Below are 17,389 nucleotides of genomic sequence, written 5' to 3' on the forward strand. Positions count from 1 at the left end.
ATCTAAAGGAAAGGAGATCAGTGGCCCTGACTAAATAGTCAAGTGTTGCATGTTTAAAAATCCTTGCAGCACATACACGGGTTGAAAATTGCTGCTTTACACTTCTTTACCTAAATTCAAATACTCTTTTAGTAAAGTCCTGAGGAAAATCACGTATGAAGTCATTGGACAAACTAATCTGTTCGTTATTATCTCATACACCTCAACTGTAACCACCAATGACTTTCAGTTATTTTTTCAAAACAAAATAAGTTACCATTTGTATGTAGTTGGCTTTGTCTCATTGAAGACAGGAAGCCTGAGAACCAGGGCTAGAGGGCAAACATTTCCCAGGGCCTGACTCTAGGTGGCTCGCTCTCTTTACCTATAAACACCAAGGCCGAAATAATCATCTTCCGCCGCCTGAAGGGTTTTTTTCTCCAGTGCTCTGCCTCTTCTGCAGAGGTCTAGAGGCTTCAGCATGAAGAGAAATAAGCGTAGGGCAATTTTATAACACACAGGCGTCAATACTGTGATTATGCGCGTCCATCCCCACCCTGCAGAAACCTCCAGATGCAACGCAATAAGAAATGCACAACAGCCCTCGGCAAGTCCCCCGCGCCGCCTCACTCGGCGCTTTCCCGACAGTGTGGTCCGCGCTGTGCAGATGAAGGACAAAGACACCGCCGCGGCCGCCCGGGAACCGAGTTAGCAGAGAACTCGGCCGCGGAGCCTGCAGCGGAGGGGGGGGGCGAGTGGGGCGGAGCCTGCAGCAGGGGCGGGTGGGGCGGAGCCTGCATGGGGCGAGTGGGGCGGAGCCTGCATGGGGCGAGTGGGGCGGAGCCTGTAGCAGGGACGGGTGGGGCGGAGCCTGCATGGGGAGGGTGGGGCGGAGCCTCCAACTGGGGCCTGCATTGGGCGGGTGGGGCGGAGCTTCCAACGGGGGCGGGTGGGGCGGAGCCTACATGGGGCGGAGCCTCCAGCGGGGGCAGGTGGGGCGGGGCCGCGGCGTCCTTGCGCCTGCGCGCCCGCATGGCAGTTGGAGACCGGGTTCGGAGCAGGCTACTACGCCCCCGCCCTCCGCCTCCCCCCACCCCGTCCCACCTCCGCCCACTGGACGCGATGACGCACCGCAGGTTTGCGGACGTGGCGGCGGCGCAAGGCCGGGAAGGCGGAGACTTTGGCCTTGGCGGTGGCGGCGGCGGCGTAAGAGGAAAACGGTGGCAGCCAAAGACGGGGGTTCGGCCATGAACTTCCCCGGGACGGCAGCGGCGGCGGACTCCGGTGCCGTCTCCTCGTGGCGTCCCCCTTGCTAACGGGACAGGTAAAGATGGCGGCGAGCGGTGGGGAGTGGCTCCGTTCCGCGCGGCAGGGTTGGGCCCCCGCCGCGTTCTCCCCGGAGGCGACGCGGGGCCATTGGCCGCGGCTGTGTTGGGGCGGTGGAGGGGACTGAGGTGGAGACCGGGGAGACAGGCCCCCACCAAAGCCCCGCGGCACATTGTTGGGGAAACTGAGGCCCCGGGGAAGGAGTTCTGCGTGCCGGATCGACGCAGTTTTCGCCCCAAACACGCTTTCTCCCACCACTTGGTGTCCGTATTGCATATTCGCTGACGGCATCTTGTCCCCATCGCCCAAGTGTCATGGTGTGTGACATGGACACCTGGGGTTGAATCGTCGCAGGGAATGACACGGAAAGGAAAAGCTAGACGTGTGGGCTGGGGAGGGAGGGAAGTTAAGTTTTTAAACACGGAATTGGCGCCGCTGCCCCGGTGCTGAGCTCCCTGGGCCCCGGGCAGGCCCTCCGGTCCCGCGTCTCGGGAACGTCGCCGCGAAACGCCCCCAGCAGTGACCCGGGGCCAAGGCGTCCGAGAGCCGCGGTCCCCTGCAGGCCGGGCTGGCGCAGCCGGCGGCGGGTTTGTGGCCGCTCGTAACCTGCGGACAGGCTGGCTTGGCTTCCTCTCCCGGAGGGCAGATCCGTGCCTTTTTCTCGCCCAGAGAGAATGAAGACAGTGAGAGAAGCGAGTCAGGACCGAGGACTGTGTCCCTGCTAATCTCCCGTAGCTGCCCAGATGGTCGTCCGCCCGGCCAAAGTCTAGCTTCTCCGCAGTGAGACACACAACCAGTTCTTGATGATTCAGAAACAATGCCAGCGGGTGGTTTCTGCTGCCTGCATCTCCTGCCAGGGGGAGTTGAGAGATAGTGAGACAAAGTCCAGCCTTCGAATATTATTTTACCACTACAGGCCCGGTGCACGGATTACGGGGGTGGGGGGTGGGGGTCTCACAATCCAGCCGGCTGGCTCCTAACTGCTCACCTGCCTGCCTGACTGATCACCCCTAACTGACCCCTCCCCCAGCAAGCCTGATCACCCCTAACCACCTGCCTGCCAACCTGATCCCCCTAACTGCCCCGCCCTCACATGCCTGGTTGCCCCCAACTGCCCTCCCCGCCCCCCACCGGCCTGGTTGCCCACAACTGTCCGCCCCCTCCTCTGCTGGCCTGGTTGCCCCTTACTGCCCTCCCCCTACCCCATTGGCCTGGTCGCGCCTCACTGCCCCCTCCCCAACCTCCGCAGCCCTGGTTGCCCTCAACTGTCCCCCTGCTGGCCTGGTTGCCCCCAACTGTTCCCCTCCGCCCCCCCCCCCCCAGTTGCCCCCAACTGCCCCCCTTCCCCCCACCAGTCTGGTTACTCCCAACTGCCCCCCCCCCCCCTAGGGCCTGGTCGCCCCATGCAGCCTGCTGTTTGTTTGGTACTGTTACTGTGATGGTGTCCCAGACAATTTGCACCTACCTCTATTATTAGTATAGATATATCATGGACAGAGGTTGATATAAATATCTAAAATGGTTTTTGGGCATTGCTTAGTGACTTTTAGCTGTATGTACTAAGCCATTGTGGGGTACAAAATATGAGGTAGAAAAATTCTAACGGGTGGCATAACTGGGACAGTATAGCCATGTTTAAGCTGTGGTATATTAAGTGGTTATTAACTTTTTAAAGTCATGGACACCTTTTGAAAATACGAAAATCATACTTTCCCTAGAAAAATATGCATACATATAAAATGTGCCTATGAATCACAGGATTCACAGGCATTCCCTAGATTAAAGACACAGGATCGAAAATACTTGATTAAATAAGTGGAAATAAAATAATTAAAATTTAAGGTGAAAGTGAGATATTCTTTCAGCTTTTTGAATATTAAAGCATCCCTAGTTTATTACGGTGCTAAAACAAGATGAATCACGTTGTTACTTGTTCAAATTCCTTGAAAGAATTGATCAGGCCTTCAAAATTGCTTTTGAGATGCAAAATGTGGGGAGCTTTCTTTCATTTGGTAGCTGTCAGGAGTCCCAGTGAATGGTAGGTAATAAATAATGTAGCACTTGGAGGAATAGGTGAAATAATCTACTTAATATATAACTATTAGTTATCTGTGTTATCTGAATAGAAACCTTTGAGTTTTTAAAGCATTATGTTGCCATAGAACAGGGTCAGAAACTGGTTTTCAAGGGTTGGGTTCAATTATATGAAATTGTTCCAAAAAATCTGTAAGTATGTGTCTACATAGAAAGTATAATTTATTGTCATCCAAACTTCACAGACTTTTGGAGTTTGTGTTTTCTGATTTCTTTTTTTCTCATTTTCATTTGGTACTTGTTCATAATATTCACAAGTGAACTAAGTCCTTTTTTTTAAAAAATATATTTTATTGATTTTTTACAGAGAGGAAGGGAGAGAGATAGAGAGTTAGAAACATCGATCAGCTGCCTCCTGCACACCTCCTACTGGGGATGTGCCCGAAACCCAGGTACATGCCCTTGACCGGAATCGAACCTGGGACCCTTCAGTCCGCAGGCCGACGCTCTATCCACTGAGCCAAACCGGTTTTGGCGGTCCTTCTTTTTGAGACATAATTTTGCCTTGGCTTTTATGACATACGGTTTCTTTCTCCTCCTTTCCCATGTTCTTTGCATGTTGATTGTCCTTCACCAGGGTATTAAATGTAGCAGTTCTTCAAGCTAAAATGGGAATGTGGAATTAGTTTGTTCTCATATTGTTCATTTTTAATGAGAATAGATTAACTTGATGAAGGTGAGTTGTGAGTATGCAGTAAAACAAAAATAATTTATTGATACATGTTTTTAGCTTAGGCCAGCTCTCATTCAATCTTACAATGTCTTTTCTGAAAAGCTTCCAGAGAAGAAAAATCCCTGGTCAAGAGCAAAATCATGACCTATGTAGAAGTCACCTACTATCCTATCTAATAAAAGAGAAACATGGTAATTGGCGTACGACCGATACCCTTTTCATTGGCTAATCAGCGAGATATGCAAATTAACTGTCAGCCAAGATGGCGGCCGGCAGCCAGGCAGCTTGAAACTAACATGAGGCTTGGTTGCCTCAGTGACGGAGGAAACCAACGTTCCCCGCCTGCGGCTGCAGGCCTCTGAGCTGGGCAGTTTAAGAAACTCTGTAACAAATACGCCCAACTTCAGCCAGCAGATTGGCAACATTGTAAGCAAAGGCCAGAAACCTACTTTCAGCCGGAGGCCTAAGAGCTGGAGCCAAGCCTCAAGCTAAAGCTGGCCCAGAATTAAAAAAAAAAAAAAAAAAAAAAAAAGGGAAAAAAGGAGCGTTTGGGAGTTCAGTCACCCCCAGCCTGAAAACAGCCCTCAGCCCCTCACCCAGACTGGCCAGGCACCCCAGTGGGGACCCCCACCCTGATCCAGGACACCCTTTAGGGCAAACCAGCCGGCCCCACCCGTGCACCAGGCCTCTACCCTATATAGTAAAAGGGTAATATGCCTCCCGGCACCGACCGGGATCAGCGTGACAGGGGGCAGCGCCCAAACCCCCTGATCGCCCTGCAGCTCTGTGTGTGACAGGGGGCGGGGCCACAACCTCCCTATCCACCCTGCTCTGTGCCTGATAGGGGGGAGCTCCCCCCCCCCACGGGCCCTGCTCTGTGTGTGACGGGGTAGAGCCATAACCTCCCCATCAGCCCTGCCCTGAGTGTGAGAGTGGCGGCGCCCCAACCCCCTGATCCGCCCTGCTCTGTGGGTGATAGAGGGCAGCACCCCAACCCCCTGATGGGCCCTGCTCTGTGCGTGACAGGGTACAGAGCCCCAACCCCCCTGATGGGCCCTGCTCTGTGTGTGACAGGGGGTTGTTCCACAACCTCCCCATCGACCCTGCCTTGAGTGTGACAGGGGGCGGCGCCCCAACTCCCCAATCAGCCCTGCTCTGAGCCCGACCAGGGGCTGCACCTAGGGATTGGGCCTGCCCTCTGCCACCCGGGAGCAGGCCTAAGCCAGCAGGTCGTTATCTCCCGAGGGGTCCTAGACTGCGAGAGGGCACAGGCCAGGCTGAGGGACCCCCCCTCCCCCCCCCGAGTGCACAAATTTTTGTGCACCGGGCCTCTAGTAGTAAATATAAAAAATGATGTCAGCATGATCCAAGGAGGTAGGTAGGTAGGTAGGTAGGTAGTGCAAAAGATATTTCAACCCCAAAAAGTTTTTATAAAAGTATTTGTGTGTGTACCTATAAAACATTGTGTGTGTGTGTGTATACATACATATATATATACATACATACATATATATATTCTCACATGTTTTTAAGATAATATTAGTTATCTCATTTTATTCTCATACGCAAAATAAGGGAATTTAATTTTTTTACCTAAAAAATGATTATAGCAATTTTTTTTTATTAGCCAGGCCAGTATGGCTCAGTGGTTGAGCATTAACCCATGAACCATGTGGTCACTTGTTTGATTCCTGGTCAGGGCACATGCCCGGGTTGTGGGCTCGATTCTCAGTAGGGGCCGTGTAGGAGGCAGTTAATCCATGTTTCTATCTCTCTACCCATCTCCCTTTCTCTCTGAAAAATCAATAAAAATACATCTTTTTTAAAAAAGAAAGAAAATATAATCACCTTACATGTTTTGTGATATATGGTCTAAAGAATGGATTACCTCTTCATCCCATACCATTGTCTCCACTGCCAAATATATTCACTGTACTTCGTCAGGTATAAAACTTGAACCTAGCCAAAACCGGTTTGGCTCAGTGGATAGAGCGTTGGCCTGCGGACTGAAGGGTCCCAGGTTCGATTCCAGTCAAGGGCATGTACCTGGGTTGCGGGCACATCCCCAGTGGGGGATGTGCAGGAGGCGGCTGATCGATGTTTCTCTCTCATCGATGTTTCTGACTCTCTATCTCTCTCCCTTCCTCTCTGTAAAAAAATCAATAAAATATATTAAAAAAAAAAAAAAAAAACTTGAACCTAAATTTTAAAATAACTAAAACCATTCTGTCCTGAATGTATGACTCATGTAAAGCCAGTCAAGTGGATCAGCTATATTTTAAACTTTTCTCTGCTTTCTCCCCCCACCCAGGTTTTGACATTATGGCAGGGAGGCATCAGAATCGCAGTTTTCCTCTTCCAGGAATTCTTTCCAGTGGTCAAGTATATACATTTGGAAATTGTACAGAGAGTGATGTTTTGGAGGAGGATGCTGAAGTATATGAGCTTCGATCCAGAGGAAAAGAGAAAATCCGAAGAAGTACGTCAAGAGATAGACTAGATGACATTATAGTATTAACAAAAGATATACAGGAAGGAGATACTTTAAATGCAATAGCCCTCCAATACTGTTGTACGGTAAGTTTTGATTTTGCAATAGCAGTCCAAAATAAATTATTTGTTCATAACACAAAGTGAAATAAATTCTGTGCCTTTTTATTTTGCTCCTCCTCCCCTTTTCTTCTTTCCATAGAAATCTGTATCCTGTTGGTGGATGTTAACTTTTTAAATTTTTAAGTGAATACTTGAATTTCTTGTTATTCCTAAATCCATGCTTCTATTTTCAGTACTGAATAACACCCAAATATGTTATCTTTTTCTCCTTATCCAAGTAGTAAGAGAATGTAAAATCATATAAGGAAGTTTTTCCTTGCCCCCGTTTCCTGAGATAGCACATTGTGTATCTTTTCATACCTTCTTTCTGCTTTTAAGAATACACATATATAAAATTCATGGGGGGTTGGTGGTTTTTGTGTTTTTAAAATTGGTTTATACCATGCCTGTTACTCTGCAAGTTGCTTTTGCCTTTTTCACTTCTTAGTTTATCATGGATAGTCCCTCATAGATCTAACTCATTATTTTATATATATAATTTTCCATTGTATGGATGTACCATAATCATTAAGCCATTCTCATACTCATGGGTAGTCAGGATTTTCGCTGAGTTTTCTATTGTGCTGTGCATATCTTTACAACTATATCTTTAAATTGAGGTACTTTTATTTCTGTAGAATAGATTTCCAAAAGTGGGATTGATAAAGGAAAAGTATATTTATTATTTTATTTATTTATTTTTTAAAATATATTTTATTGATTTTTTTACAGAGAGGAAGGGAGAGGGTTAGAGAGTTGGAAACATCAATGAGAGAGAAACATTGATCAGCTGCCTCCTGCACACTCCCCACTGGGGATGTGCCCGCAACCAAAGTACATGCCCTTGACCGGAATTGAACCCAGGACCCTTCAGTCTGCAGGCCAACACTCTACCCACTAAGCCAAACCGGTTAGGGCATATTTCTTATTTTAGTAGATACTAAGCTGTTTAAACCCTTTTTATATCTGTGTCATTTCAATCTTGCATCCTTAGCATGAAATGTTTTCATGTAAACACACTGATAGGGAAACTGTTTAGAACATTGGTTTTCAAACTTTTTGTTCTCATACATCCAATAGAATTTTGAAATGTATGTACCTCGTACATTTTATTTATTTATTTATTTATTTTTTAATATATTTTATTGATTTTTTACAGAGAGAAAGGGAGAGAGATAGTCAGAAACATCGATCAGCCGCCTCCTGCACATCCCCAACTGGGGATGTGCCCGCAACCCAGGTACATGCCCTTGACCGGAATCGAACCTGGGACCTTTCAGTCCGCAGGCCGACGCTCCATCCACTGAGCCAAACCGGTCTCGGCCATTTTATTTATTTTTAATTTAAAATCTTTATTGTTTAAAGTATTATATGTCTCCCCCCCCCCCCCAGACCTCTCCCCAGCCACGCCCGCCCCCTAGTACCTTGTACATTTTAAAGTGAACTTCTTAAATACTTCCTAATAACTTAAAATATTTCTATAAAGTCAGTTAAAAATAAGACTGTTAGAATAGTTTTTAAATGTATGCATGGAATTCTAAATACTAGAATTGCTAGTATTCATTAGAAAAAGACAGGAATAAAAAGTTGCCCCTTACTGCCCTCCCCCCACCCCACTGGCCTGGTCGCGCCTCACTGCCCCCTCCCCAACCTCCGCAGCCCTGGTTGCCCTCAACTGTCCCACTGCTGGCCTGGTTGCACCTGAAATTTAGGATTTGCTACCTGAAATTATTCATGTAAAATATAGATATATATGCTTTTTTATAAGTATGAAATTTCATATCAGTTTTTTCTCTTTGATTAATATTTTCATCCTCACCCCCCAAATTTTTCATAATGTAAATTATTGCTATAGTTGCAAACATTTTATGATTTTCTGTCATAGTTACCTGAAATAGAAACACACACATACAGGATGTCCCCCCCAAAAATGTGTACACACTTTCATAGCTGATAGGTGTTGAGTTGTATGAGTTCTTTGTATATTTTGGATATTATCCCCTTGTCAGAGCTGTTGTTTGCAAATAACATCTCCCATTTGGTTAGTTGTCTTTTTGTTTTGTTGGTTGTTTAATCTTTTTTTGTTGGTTGTTGATGAATCATTTGCTTTAAGAAAAAACTATCTTGAGGTAGTCAAATGACAAAGACCCTTTATCTTTACTGTCTCTCATCTCCTCTTTACTCTTCAATCCTCTCTCCCTGCTCCCACACATACACTTCAAGGGAGATGATTTTTCCCACAAGAAATTCTGTCTTCATTGGACTTGATCAGTAATCTGGCATTGATCCAGTTCACCACTCCCTCCTAAAAACTCTTCGTTTGACCTGGATACTGCAGGCTTCTGATTTTCCTGTTACTGATATTTAAGAATAGCTGATATTTACATAACATACTATATACCACTTTTCTAAATGTTCTCCCGATGCTCAACACAATCTTTACAACAACCTTATATGGTAAGTAGTAGTATCACTGTCATTTTACATGTGGAAACTGGATTTCAGAGAGGTTAAACACCTTGCCCCAAATCATACAGCTGGAAAGTGTCAGAGCAATCGTTCAAACCCAGATAGTCCATGCTTTTAATAACCACCCTCATCTATTACTTTCCTGGTCACTCTTTTTTTTTTTTTTTTTTTCCTGGTCACTCTTAATCTCCTTTGTGGATTTCTCTTATTCAACATACCTGTCAAATGTTGGCATTCCTTAGGGGTCTTTCCTGTGTTACCTTTTATTCCTGTCTTTTTCTAGTGAATCCATCCTACTCTTGTTGCCATTTTGCTGGTAAACCACAAATATATATCTCTAGTTGAGATCATCTGCATTTCAGACATATATGCTGGAATCTACTTAAATAGCTGACATTAGGCTGTTAAACATGGGAGATAGTAAAAAGTTAGTTGGTGATTTCCTAAGACTGGTAGATCATAAGTTGTGTAGAACTGTTGTCCACAAATAAAATACAATCTCTCTGGGTATGATAACTTAATGCTACTAATAATAATTAAGCAACTTTTTTCCCCCCTCTTCGAAAATAAGTGGGATGAATGATTATTGCTACCTCTATTTTGATTTAGAATTCAATTGAATGTTTTGTTTTGTTTTGTTTTAACAGGTAGCAGATATCAAGAGGGTCAACAATCTCATCAGTGATCAAGACTTTTTTGCCCTTAGGTCTGTCAAAATTCCAGTAAAAAAGTTTAGTTCATTGACTGAAACACTTTATCCTCCAAAAGGAAGACAGGCTTCACGTCCTTCATCTGTTGAATACGTTCCAGAACAACAGGAAATTTTGTCACTTAATGATTCTCTTTCTTCCAGTGAGTCAGCTGGTAGCTTTTTAAAAGAAGTAGACCGAGACATAGAACAATTAGTAAAATGTACAGACACCAAAAGAGAGAACCTTAACGAGGTGGTGTCTGCCTTAACAGCACAACAGATACGTTTTGAACCTGATAACAAAAACATTCAACGTAAGGATCCTTATTATGGAGCAGACTGGGGAATAGGATGGTGGGCAGCTGTAGTGATAATGCTGATAGTGGGTATAATAACGCCAGTATTTTATTTGCTCTATTATGAAATTTTAGCTAAAGTGGATGTTAGTCACCATTCAACAGTGGATTCTACACATTTGCATTCAGGAGTCACACCCCCATCACAGCCGAGAGAAATGGAAAATGGAATTGCTCCAACTAAAGGAATACCATTTGGCCAACAAGATGATCATAAACTGCATAGTCACAATTCTCAGTCTCCTGATGCTCAACACAAAACATAGCAATTAGCTCGTAATTACAGTGTTAATGGTCACAGGTTCATCTGGACTGTGGTGAATCAGTTATATTCAATAACCACTTCAAAAGCAGAAATTAGGAAGACTGAAGATGCTTTTGTTTTTCAGGGTTTTTTTGAGCCATTTACAAATGGATTGAGTATAAAATTCCTGCAGTTGTTAGTTGTTGATATTGAGAACAGTAAATTTATATGTTGTATCAATGTTTAAAGCAAAAATGTATTTTATGTGTCCAGGAAGTTCTTGGAAAACATTTTTCTTATTCAAGACCAGTTATGTTTAATTTTTATTTAAATAATTAAGGTTATTAATGTTTATTAAGTAGAATAATGATAGCACCAGATATCTGCAACTGAAGAAAATTTACTACTGTGAACCATCAAAATACTTAGTTGCAAAAGTTTGTAAAATTATTTATGATAGCACATACTTCTCTATTTTAAAACTTTTGAAAACAAGTGTAGCACATATGCTATGAAGACATAAGTAGACACAGAAGTAGGAAAGCGATGTGTTATGTCTGTAATAGAGGCTAAGATAGAAATTAAATATTTTTAAGCCCTAAAATAATGTGTTATGGTTGAGAAGTTGCCAATTGGTCACTAGAACACTGGATTAGGTAAAAAACCTAAAGTGATCTTTGTCTCTTAAAAAGAGTGCTGCCTCCGCTTTTGATTTTTAAGTCATTATATTGACCTGATATTTGAAGCACTTTTGCAATTCTTTGAAAAGTGTTATACATGTATAGGTTAGCATAATTTAGAAAGTAATTTCCTACATACTGTGATAAGATGTTGCTGTGTTACATATGGTAACATGCCTTAATTACATTTAATGCCTTATAAAATATGTAAGCTAATATTTTTAGAATTAAAAGGCATTATTTCAGATGGTCCAGTGGGATTCATAAATTTGCCTCCACTTTCGCTATCAAGCACAAATTAATGGGGTCAAAACAAGTTTTCACTGTCTGCCTCTGATGTCTGTTGCAGAAAATGGTTCATTAAGCAAAAGCAGGAGTAAAGACACCTTTGGCATTAGCAATAATGGACACATTGCTTTATTTGTTGATACCTTAAACTTTTCAAAGAGAAAAATGTTCAACTTAAACCTTTTTTCCCCTTTAACTATAGCATGAAATTGAGGAACAGAAGCCAAAAGTGTACAGGGCCACTTTTTAAAATCTGCTATGGATCTGCCAGATAAACATTTGCATACTGGTTTCATATAGTTTTTTAAAGTGTGTGTTTTTTAAAAATGTAACTAAAATGATTCATTAGAAGCAAGAGTTGGTGGAATCTGGATTGCCTGTTTTATGTATAATAAAGTATGTACCTTAAGATCTGTAATACCACCTCATTTTCTGGGCATTATTTCCTAATTTTAATGTTTCACCTTTTTGACCACTTTGTATTTCAAACTCTAATCTTGATACAAAGTGGTGTGAATAAGCATATGTGGTAAGTAGGAGTTCATGTATCTTCAGCAGCAAAGTGTAAAAAGATAGGACAAGGACGTGAAGTAACAAAGCCTTTGCATATGTTTGAGGACCTTAGATAATGACCAAAAAGTGTTAATGTGGAAATTGTAGCAAATTGATTCTTTGAGTAACTCTGTCGTTTAAAATGTAAAAAATTATTTTAATGTGCCTTGGCATCTTGAGAAGAGGAGTGTGGTCTTTGTAATTTATGCTCAATGTTAACTCAGTTTACATTGTATTTATTAAGCCTGCTGAAAAATCAAGTTTTAGGGAAGAAAATACCAATATTTTAAGGTAGAATGGATTAGATGTCCTTTGAAGAACTTTGTTTACATCAAAGTGATGAAATTAAGGAAAGCCAGTGATTCCTTTTTACTAGTGGTACTTTGAGATTGTGAATGAGAGGTCTGATTCCCAGGATAAGTTATTTTTAAAGTAGTGAAGTGTACTGTGTATTTACTAGTGTCCTACTCCTTGAAGCACACATTATACCTGAATTATATATTTTTAATTGAATATAATTTGAATTATAATTCTGTTATATATAGAATTATAGATTCTAATTGTGTCATTTTTAAAAGAAAAAAATTCCTAAACATTTAGTAGAGAATAATTTAGCTTTTATAAAGTACTAATATACCTCAAAACTTGTAGCAAATGCAGATTACTTTGTAAAATTTAATAAAATAAGAAAAATTGTGAATTTTAATTGTGTTGAAACCCTTATTTGAATTTACTTTGCGGTTTCACATTAGGATATATATATATATGAAAGTAACAACTGTGTGAATCATTGCATTTGGTTCACTTAAAAAATGAGAGTTACAAGTAAAGAAAACTAGGAGGAGAGTTGTTTTTTTAAAAGTCGGTACCAATGGTTAAGGTTGTTTTGAACTAACAAATGCTGTTTAAGGAAATCTGATGATAGAGTCTGCTGGACACAGTAAGAATTAGAAGACTGCAATGTTAAATTAATTTATCCGGAGGACTTTTTGTTTTCTAAAGCTTTTTCTTTTTCTGGACTCTACTTGCTGTTCAGTGGCCTGAAGAGTTCTTTCAGTGAACCATAATAGTTCATTGCTTAACAATTCGTATCTACTTTTAAAATTACCTACTTGGGAATATGAAGGATACTGCTGGAGTTTTAGAAATATGAAGCAAGGATCCAAAGCGCTATAGGGTTAAGATGGAGTTTTTAGAAGTATTTAAATGGCGCTTTGTGATGGGAATCATTATTTGCAATTACAACAATGTTGCTCAGGAAGTTAGTATTTTCTAAGTATGTGCATATTGCACTGTTATATCATAGAAATCTCTAAATGCAATATTTAATTCTTTATGCATACACTATAAATCTTTTGTATAATGTATTTTATACAAATGCAAAATGGAATTGTAGAGCATTATTAGTATGTACATTTGTAAAACTGGTTCTTAAAACTTTTTGCCCCTTTTCATATTTTAAAAAGATCATAAAAATAAAGTTTCTATTTTATTACTCAATCTAAAATGGAAGCTGGTGAATTTAATTGAATAAAGCAAACCTTTTCTCGTCTTTCAAACTAGTTGATATAAAGACACCATGCACTATGTATCCTGGCCGGTGTGGCTTGGTGGTTCAGTGTCAACCCATGAATCAGGAGGTCAGGGCATATGCCTGGGTTGCAGCCTTAATCCCTAGTAGGGGTTGTACAGGAGGCAGGCAAAACGGTGATTCTCATTGATGTTTCTCCCTCTCCCTTTCTCTGAAATCAATTAAAAACAAAACCCCAAAACACTATGTAAGATAGAGTGAATTGCCAAAGGTTTACTAATTCAAATTCCTCCCTTGTTATACTGAAAAGTCACTGGATTACTTATAGGATGTAAATAAAATGAAAACGAATTTCAGATGAATGTTCTTTGAGGGATCTTGGATCTCATGGAAGAAGACCTCATAAAGCAGGGTTCAGAACTTATTAGTGAGTTGTAGCTCAGTCATAATAATGTGCTCTACTTATGTGTAAATTTAATTATGAAACAAAAAACCTTTATACTTAATTTTTAAAAACTACATTAGCAAAAGAATTGAAGTTCTTTGGAGTTTTTATTCAATGGAGGAATTTATGTAATCCTTTTAGCATTTTTACTATCATCTTGCTCTTAAAACTGTAATTACATCTTTTTTTAATAATAAAAAAAATGTTTTTATTAACTCCAGGACTTCTACCCATATTAAGGGCAAACCACAGACACTACATTTGAGGTAGTGGGGAAGGAAGGTTAATATCCTCTGAATTTGTTAGCATTCTCTTTTACGCAGTGTTCGTCAGTCCATGAAGCCAATGATCACACTAATATTACACTGGCTGCCAAATCTCTTAGTTTGTTATCATGACTGTAATTACCTTGAGTTTCCTGTTGATTTGTGCAAGAATATTTGATACTGGCATCCCTGAGTTATTTTACCAGATAGAATCTGTATTAATAAATTAGCTTTCCCTATCAAATATATTTAAGTAGGTTCAAAATAAAACAGGACACAATTTTGTTTTGTATGAATTTAACATGTAAACAAATACAGAAAAATAAGCACTAAAGCAACAAAACAATATCTGCTAGTTAGCAATTTTAAAGACACTTCACCAACAAGTACTTTTTTATATATAAGATGCTATCTCTGCATGAAAGTTTATCTTCCTATGGAATAACTTCACAGTCTGAGATTTTAAGCTATAAAAACAAGGTTCATGCTGGCAAAGGAACCTGCAAACATTCTGCCTCTTTTCCAAAGGAGACAGACAATGCACTTGGGGAGATGGCTGGGGGTTCCCGAAGCAAACCCCTGCCCAAAGGGCTGTCGTACCACCTTCAGAACTAGACTGTTGAAGACAGATGAAAGCTGGGGAGAAATACCTGTATCTTTGGTGTATCTGCCCTATTCAAGCAGTTATCTGTAGATTTACAATACAGCAAGCAAACAGAAGCACAGAGATAAGCTTTATAAATTAAATGATACTAAGATACTAAGGAAGTGAGAAAATAAAACACCTATGTTAATTATTAATCCTAAATGACTGCCCATTACAACTAAAACTTTAAGTGAGGTTTCTACTCTAAGTACAATCAATTGCTGCTTTAAAGTAGACTTATTCATGTTTTCCATTTAAAATCTTTAAAATTTTTTATAAGTTTCTTTAAAGAAATATTTCACATATGAACAAGATAAGCACTGGACTAATAACGGTCCTCACCCATCTCGAATTATCTGAGGAAGTATTAAAATGGAAAGTGATCTTTTTCCTGAGAAAGCCATTTTACAAAATGGCACAAGACAATATAAATTTTCCCACCAGAATACAAGATGGGAATCCAGTCAGATTACATACAATATATCTTGTGAGGAAAACATGTTTGTTTCTCTAAATAGTGTTTTCAATCACTTTACAAGCTATAATTTTTTAGAGGGCCAGACACATTTAAATAAAGAAGAGATTATTTCTAGATACTAAGAGAATGAGTACATATGGTAAGGTCTGGTTGGTCTTTAAGCAGTTCTTATAGAAAACTGTTTACAGAAAAGCAAGCTCATTTTCAAGGTTGAGTTTAATGGTAAGGGTAGAAATAGAGTCCAGGATTCTGAGTCTCAGGTTAGAGGGTAATGGGTGATATCTTCCCAAAAGGTAAAAATAAACATTTCTTTTGGTAGGTAATACTAATAAATAATTTTTGAAATATATAATATGACTTCCCTTCAAAATCTTTGGCATTTGTGAGTCTTTAGAGGCTAAGGTTTTTAGGTATTCCCCCTCATTCTCACTATAAAAAGTCAGGGGAGCTAGTTTTTAATTAAGACAAAAGATTAATCTTAATTTCAAAGTGACCTGAGTTTTATTCTGCACTGTTAAATAAACCAATTGGATGGCTATAAAGTCCTTTGAAATATGAGAGGCCATCATGCCTCGCAGGTTGCACACATGCATTCTGCAGTGAGATTCATGTGACTAGAATTTACCCCACACTTTTGTAAAGTACAAATTTAAATGCCTAATTTTTCATAAGCCCAATTATTTGAAATATCAAAGTTATTACAGTAAGATGATGATTATTTCACATATTGTGTGGTATGAAGTTACCAAATTCAAGTATACTTAATATTCCTCCCAAGTCTTTGCACTGGCTGACATGTAAGCTATAAAATTTATATAGCTCTGACTGATATTTTTCTCTGTGTATATTTTTTATCACAAACTTCTAATCTCCTATGCAATTTTAAGAACTCAGGTAGGTTTATGGAGTCATCATATAGTAGCATAGAACATACCATGTAAAAGTAAAAAGTAAAATTAATTTCAAGTATTTTGTTTTTAAAGTGCTCCATGTGCAGTATTAAATCAACTTTTAGGTTACAGAAACCCATTATGATGGCAAGTAATAGTTTTATAAAAGATCAGAAAGCAGTTAAATAAAAATAATTTTTCCAAGTATGAATATATAGATTAAAAGATGCAAAAACTCTTTAGGCACATTCTAATCCAAATAATACCAAAAATAAAATTTTCACTTGAATACGTAAGAGGGATAAAGAGGTGCTTGAGAAGGAATGTCAGAGTGTCAGAGACTAATTGGTAAAGTAACTAGTGTATAAACTCAAAATGGTACTGAATATTTTGGTAACAAATATTGTCAGTAAAACAGAAACAAAAATACTTACTCATTCCTTATCAGAAATAAGGAAATAAATCTGTCCAAATGCTCAGAAGCTGTATCATGGAAATATTTTTTGGGAAACTTCATAGCTAATAGGTTGCTTCATCCATGTTGTCATCACTGTCTACGATAAAATCATCTCCGTTGTCAAAGTATGAGTTAATGTAGTCATTTTCCTATGTGAAACAATAGATCCCTCAGTAAACATTAAAATGAATGAGTAGTAACATTATTATTAAGAAACATATGTAGGCTGTCCCTTTAAGTTTACAAATACCAAATTTAGGTAATAAAATACATCAGGCTTAAAAGGAATCTCTGCTATGCCATCTGCTTAGAAAACCCATTAGTTTTCACTTGCATCTACCTGTGCTGCTTTCTTCAAGACCACCACTCAGGCATCAACTAAGAGAACATGAAGGGGTGCCTATTACACTTTAGTAGGATGACACATTTAATTCATTACTCCTCAGTGGGATGATATATGATTAGCTAAAACACTGAGCACTTATTTAAAACAAATGTACAGACACTTAAGAAACAGCCAATTTTTACATTAACCTTAGACTACACTAGAACTAAGGTTTTCAGTCACAATGCACAACTGAGCAAAAGCAGAGGGAGTTTTGCTTCCTATAAAAAGGCCTCAAGAAACCAAATCAAAACTAGAGGATGCGAGAAACCAAGATGGCAGCATAGGTTAACGCCGGAGATTGCTGCCTCGAACAACCACTCCAAAAAACAACTAAAACATGGAAC

At 40.3% G+C, this 17,389-nt stretch overlaps 2 protein-coding genes across 5 annotated transcripts in view; one reads left to right on the plus strand and one right to left on the minus strand.

The window, feature by feature from the left end:
* Positions 1-1,044: 1,044 nt before the first annotated feature.
* Positions 1,045-17,389, minus strand: part of POLR3G (RNA polymerase III subunit G) — a 56,126-nt gene continuing 39,781 nt past the window's right edge. The window contains exons 1-2 of one of the 4 annotated variants that reach the window (XM_059694128.1): positions 3,578-3,690; positions 1,045-2,155 (exon numbers count right to left, since the gene is read on the minus strand). In XM_059694128.1, the coding sequence (XP_059550111.1) occupies positions 1,045-1,596 (552 nt within the window). In that variant the 5' untranslated portion in view covers positions 1,597-2,155; positions 3,578-3,690. Of the gene's footprint in view, positions 2,156-3,577; positions 3,691-3,876; positions 4,003-12,885; positions 16,807-17,389 lie in introns of those variants that run through there. The other 3 variants (XR_009452630.1, XR_009452629.1, XM_059694127.1) reach the window with 3 other exon arrangements.
* On the plus strand, positions 1,163-12,692 carry LYSMD3 (LysM domain containing 3). The gene is made up of 3 exons (XM_059694124.1): positions 1,163-1,303; positions 6,384-6,649; positions 9,781-12,692. The coding sequence occupies exons 2-3, from the start codon at positions 6,395-6,397 to the stop codon at positions 10,444-10,446; spliced, it is 921 nt and encodes a 306-aa protein (XP_059550107.1). The 5' UTR covers positions 1,163-1,303; positions 6,384-6,394; the 3' UTR covers positions 10,447-12,692.

The sequence above is a fragment of the Myotis daubentonii genome, chromosome 4, assembly GCF_963259705.1.
Source record: "Myotis daubentonii chromosome 4, mMyoDau2.1, whole genome shotgun sequence".
Classification (NCBI taxonomy): Eukaryota; Metazoa; Chordata; class Mammalia; order Chiroptera; family Vespertilionidae; genus Myotis; species Myotis daubentonii.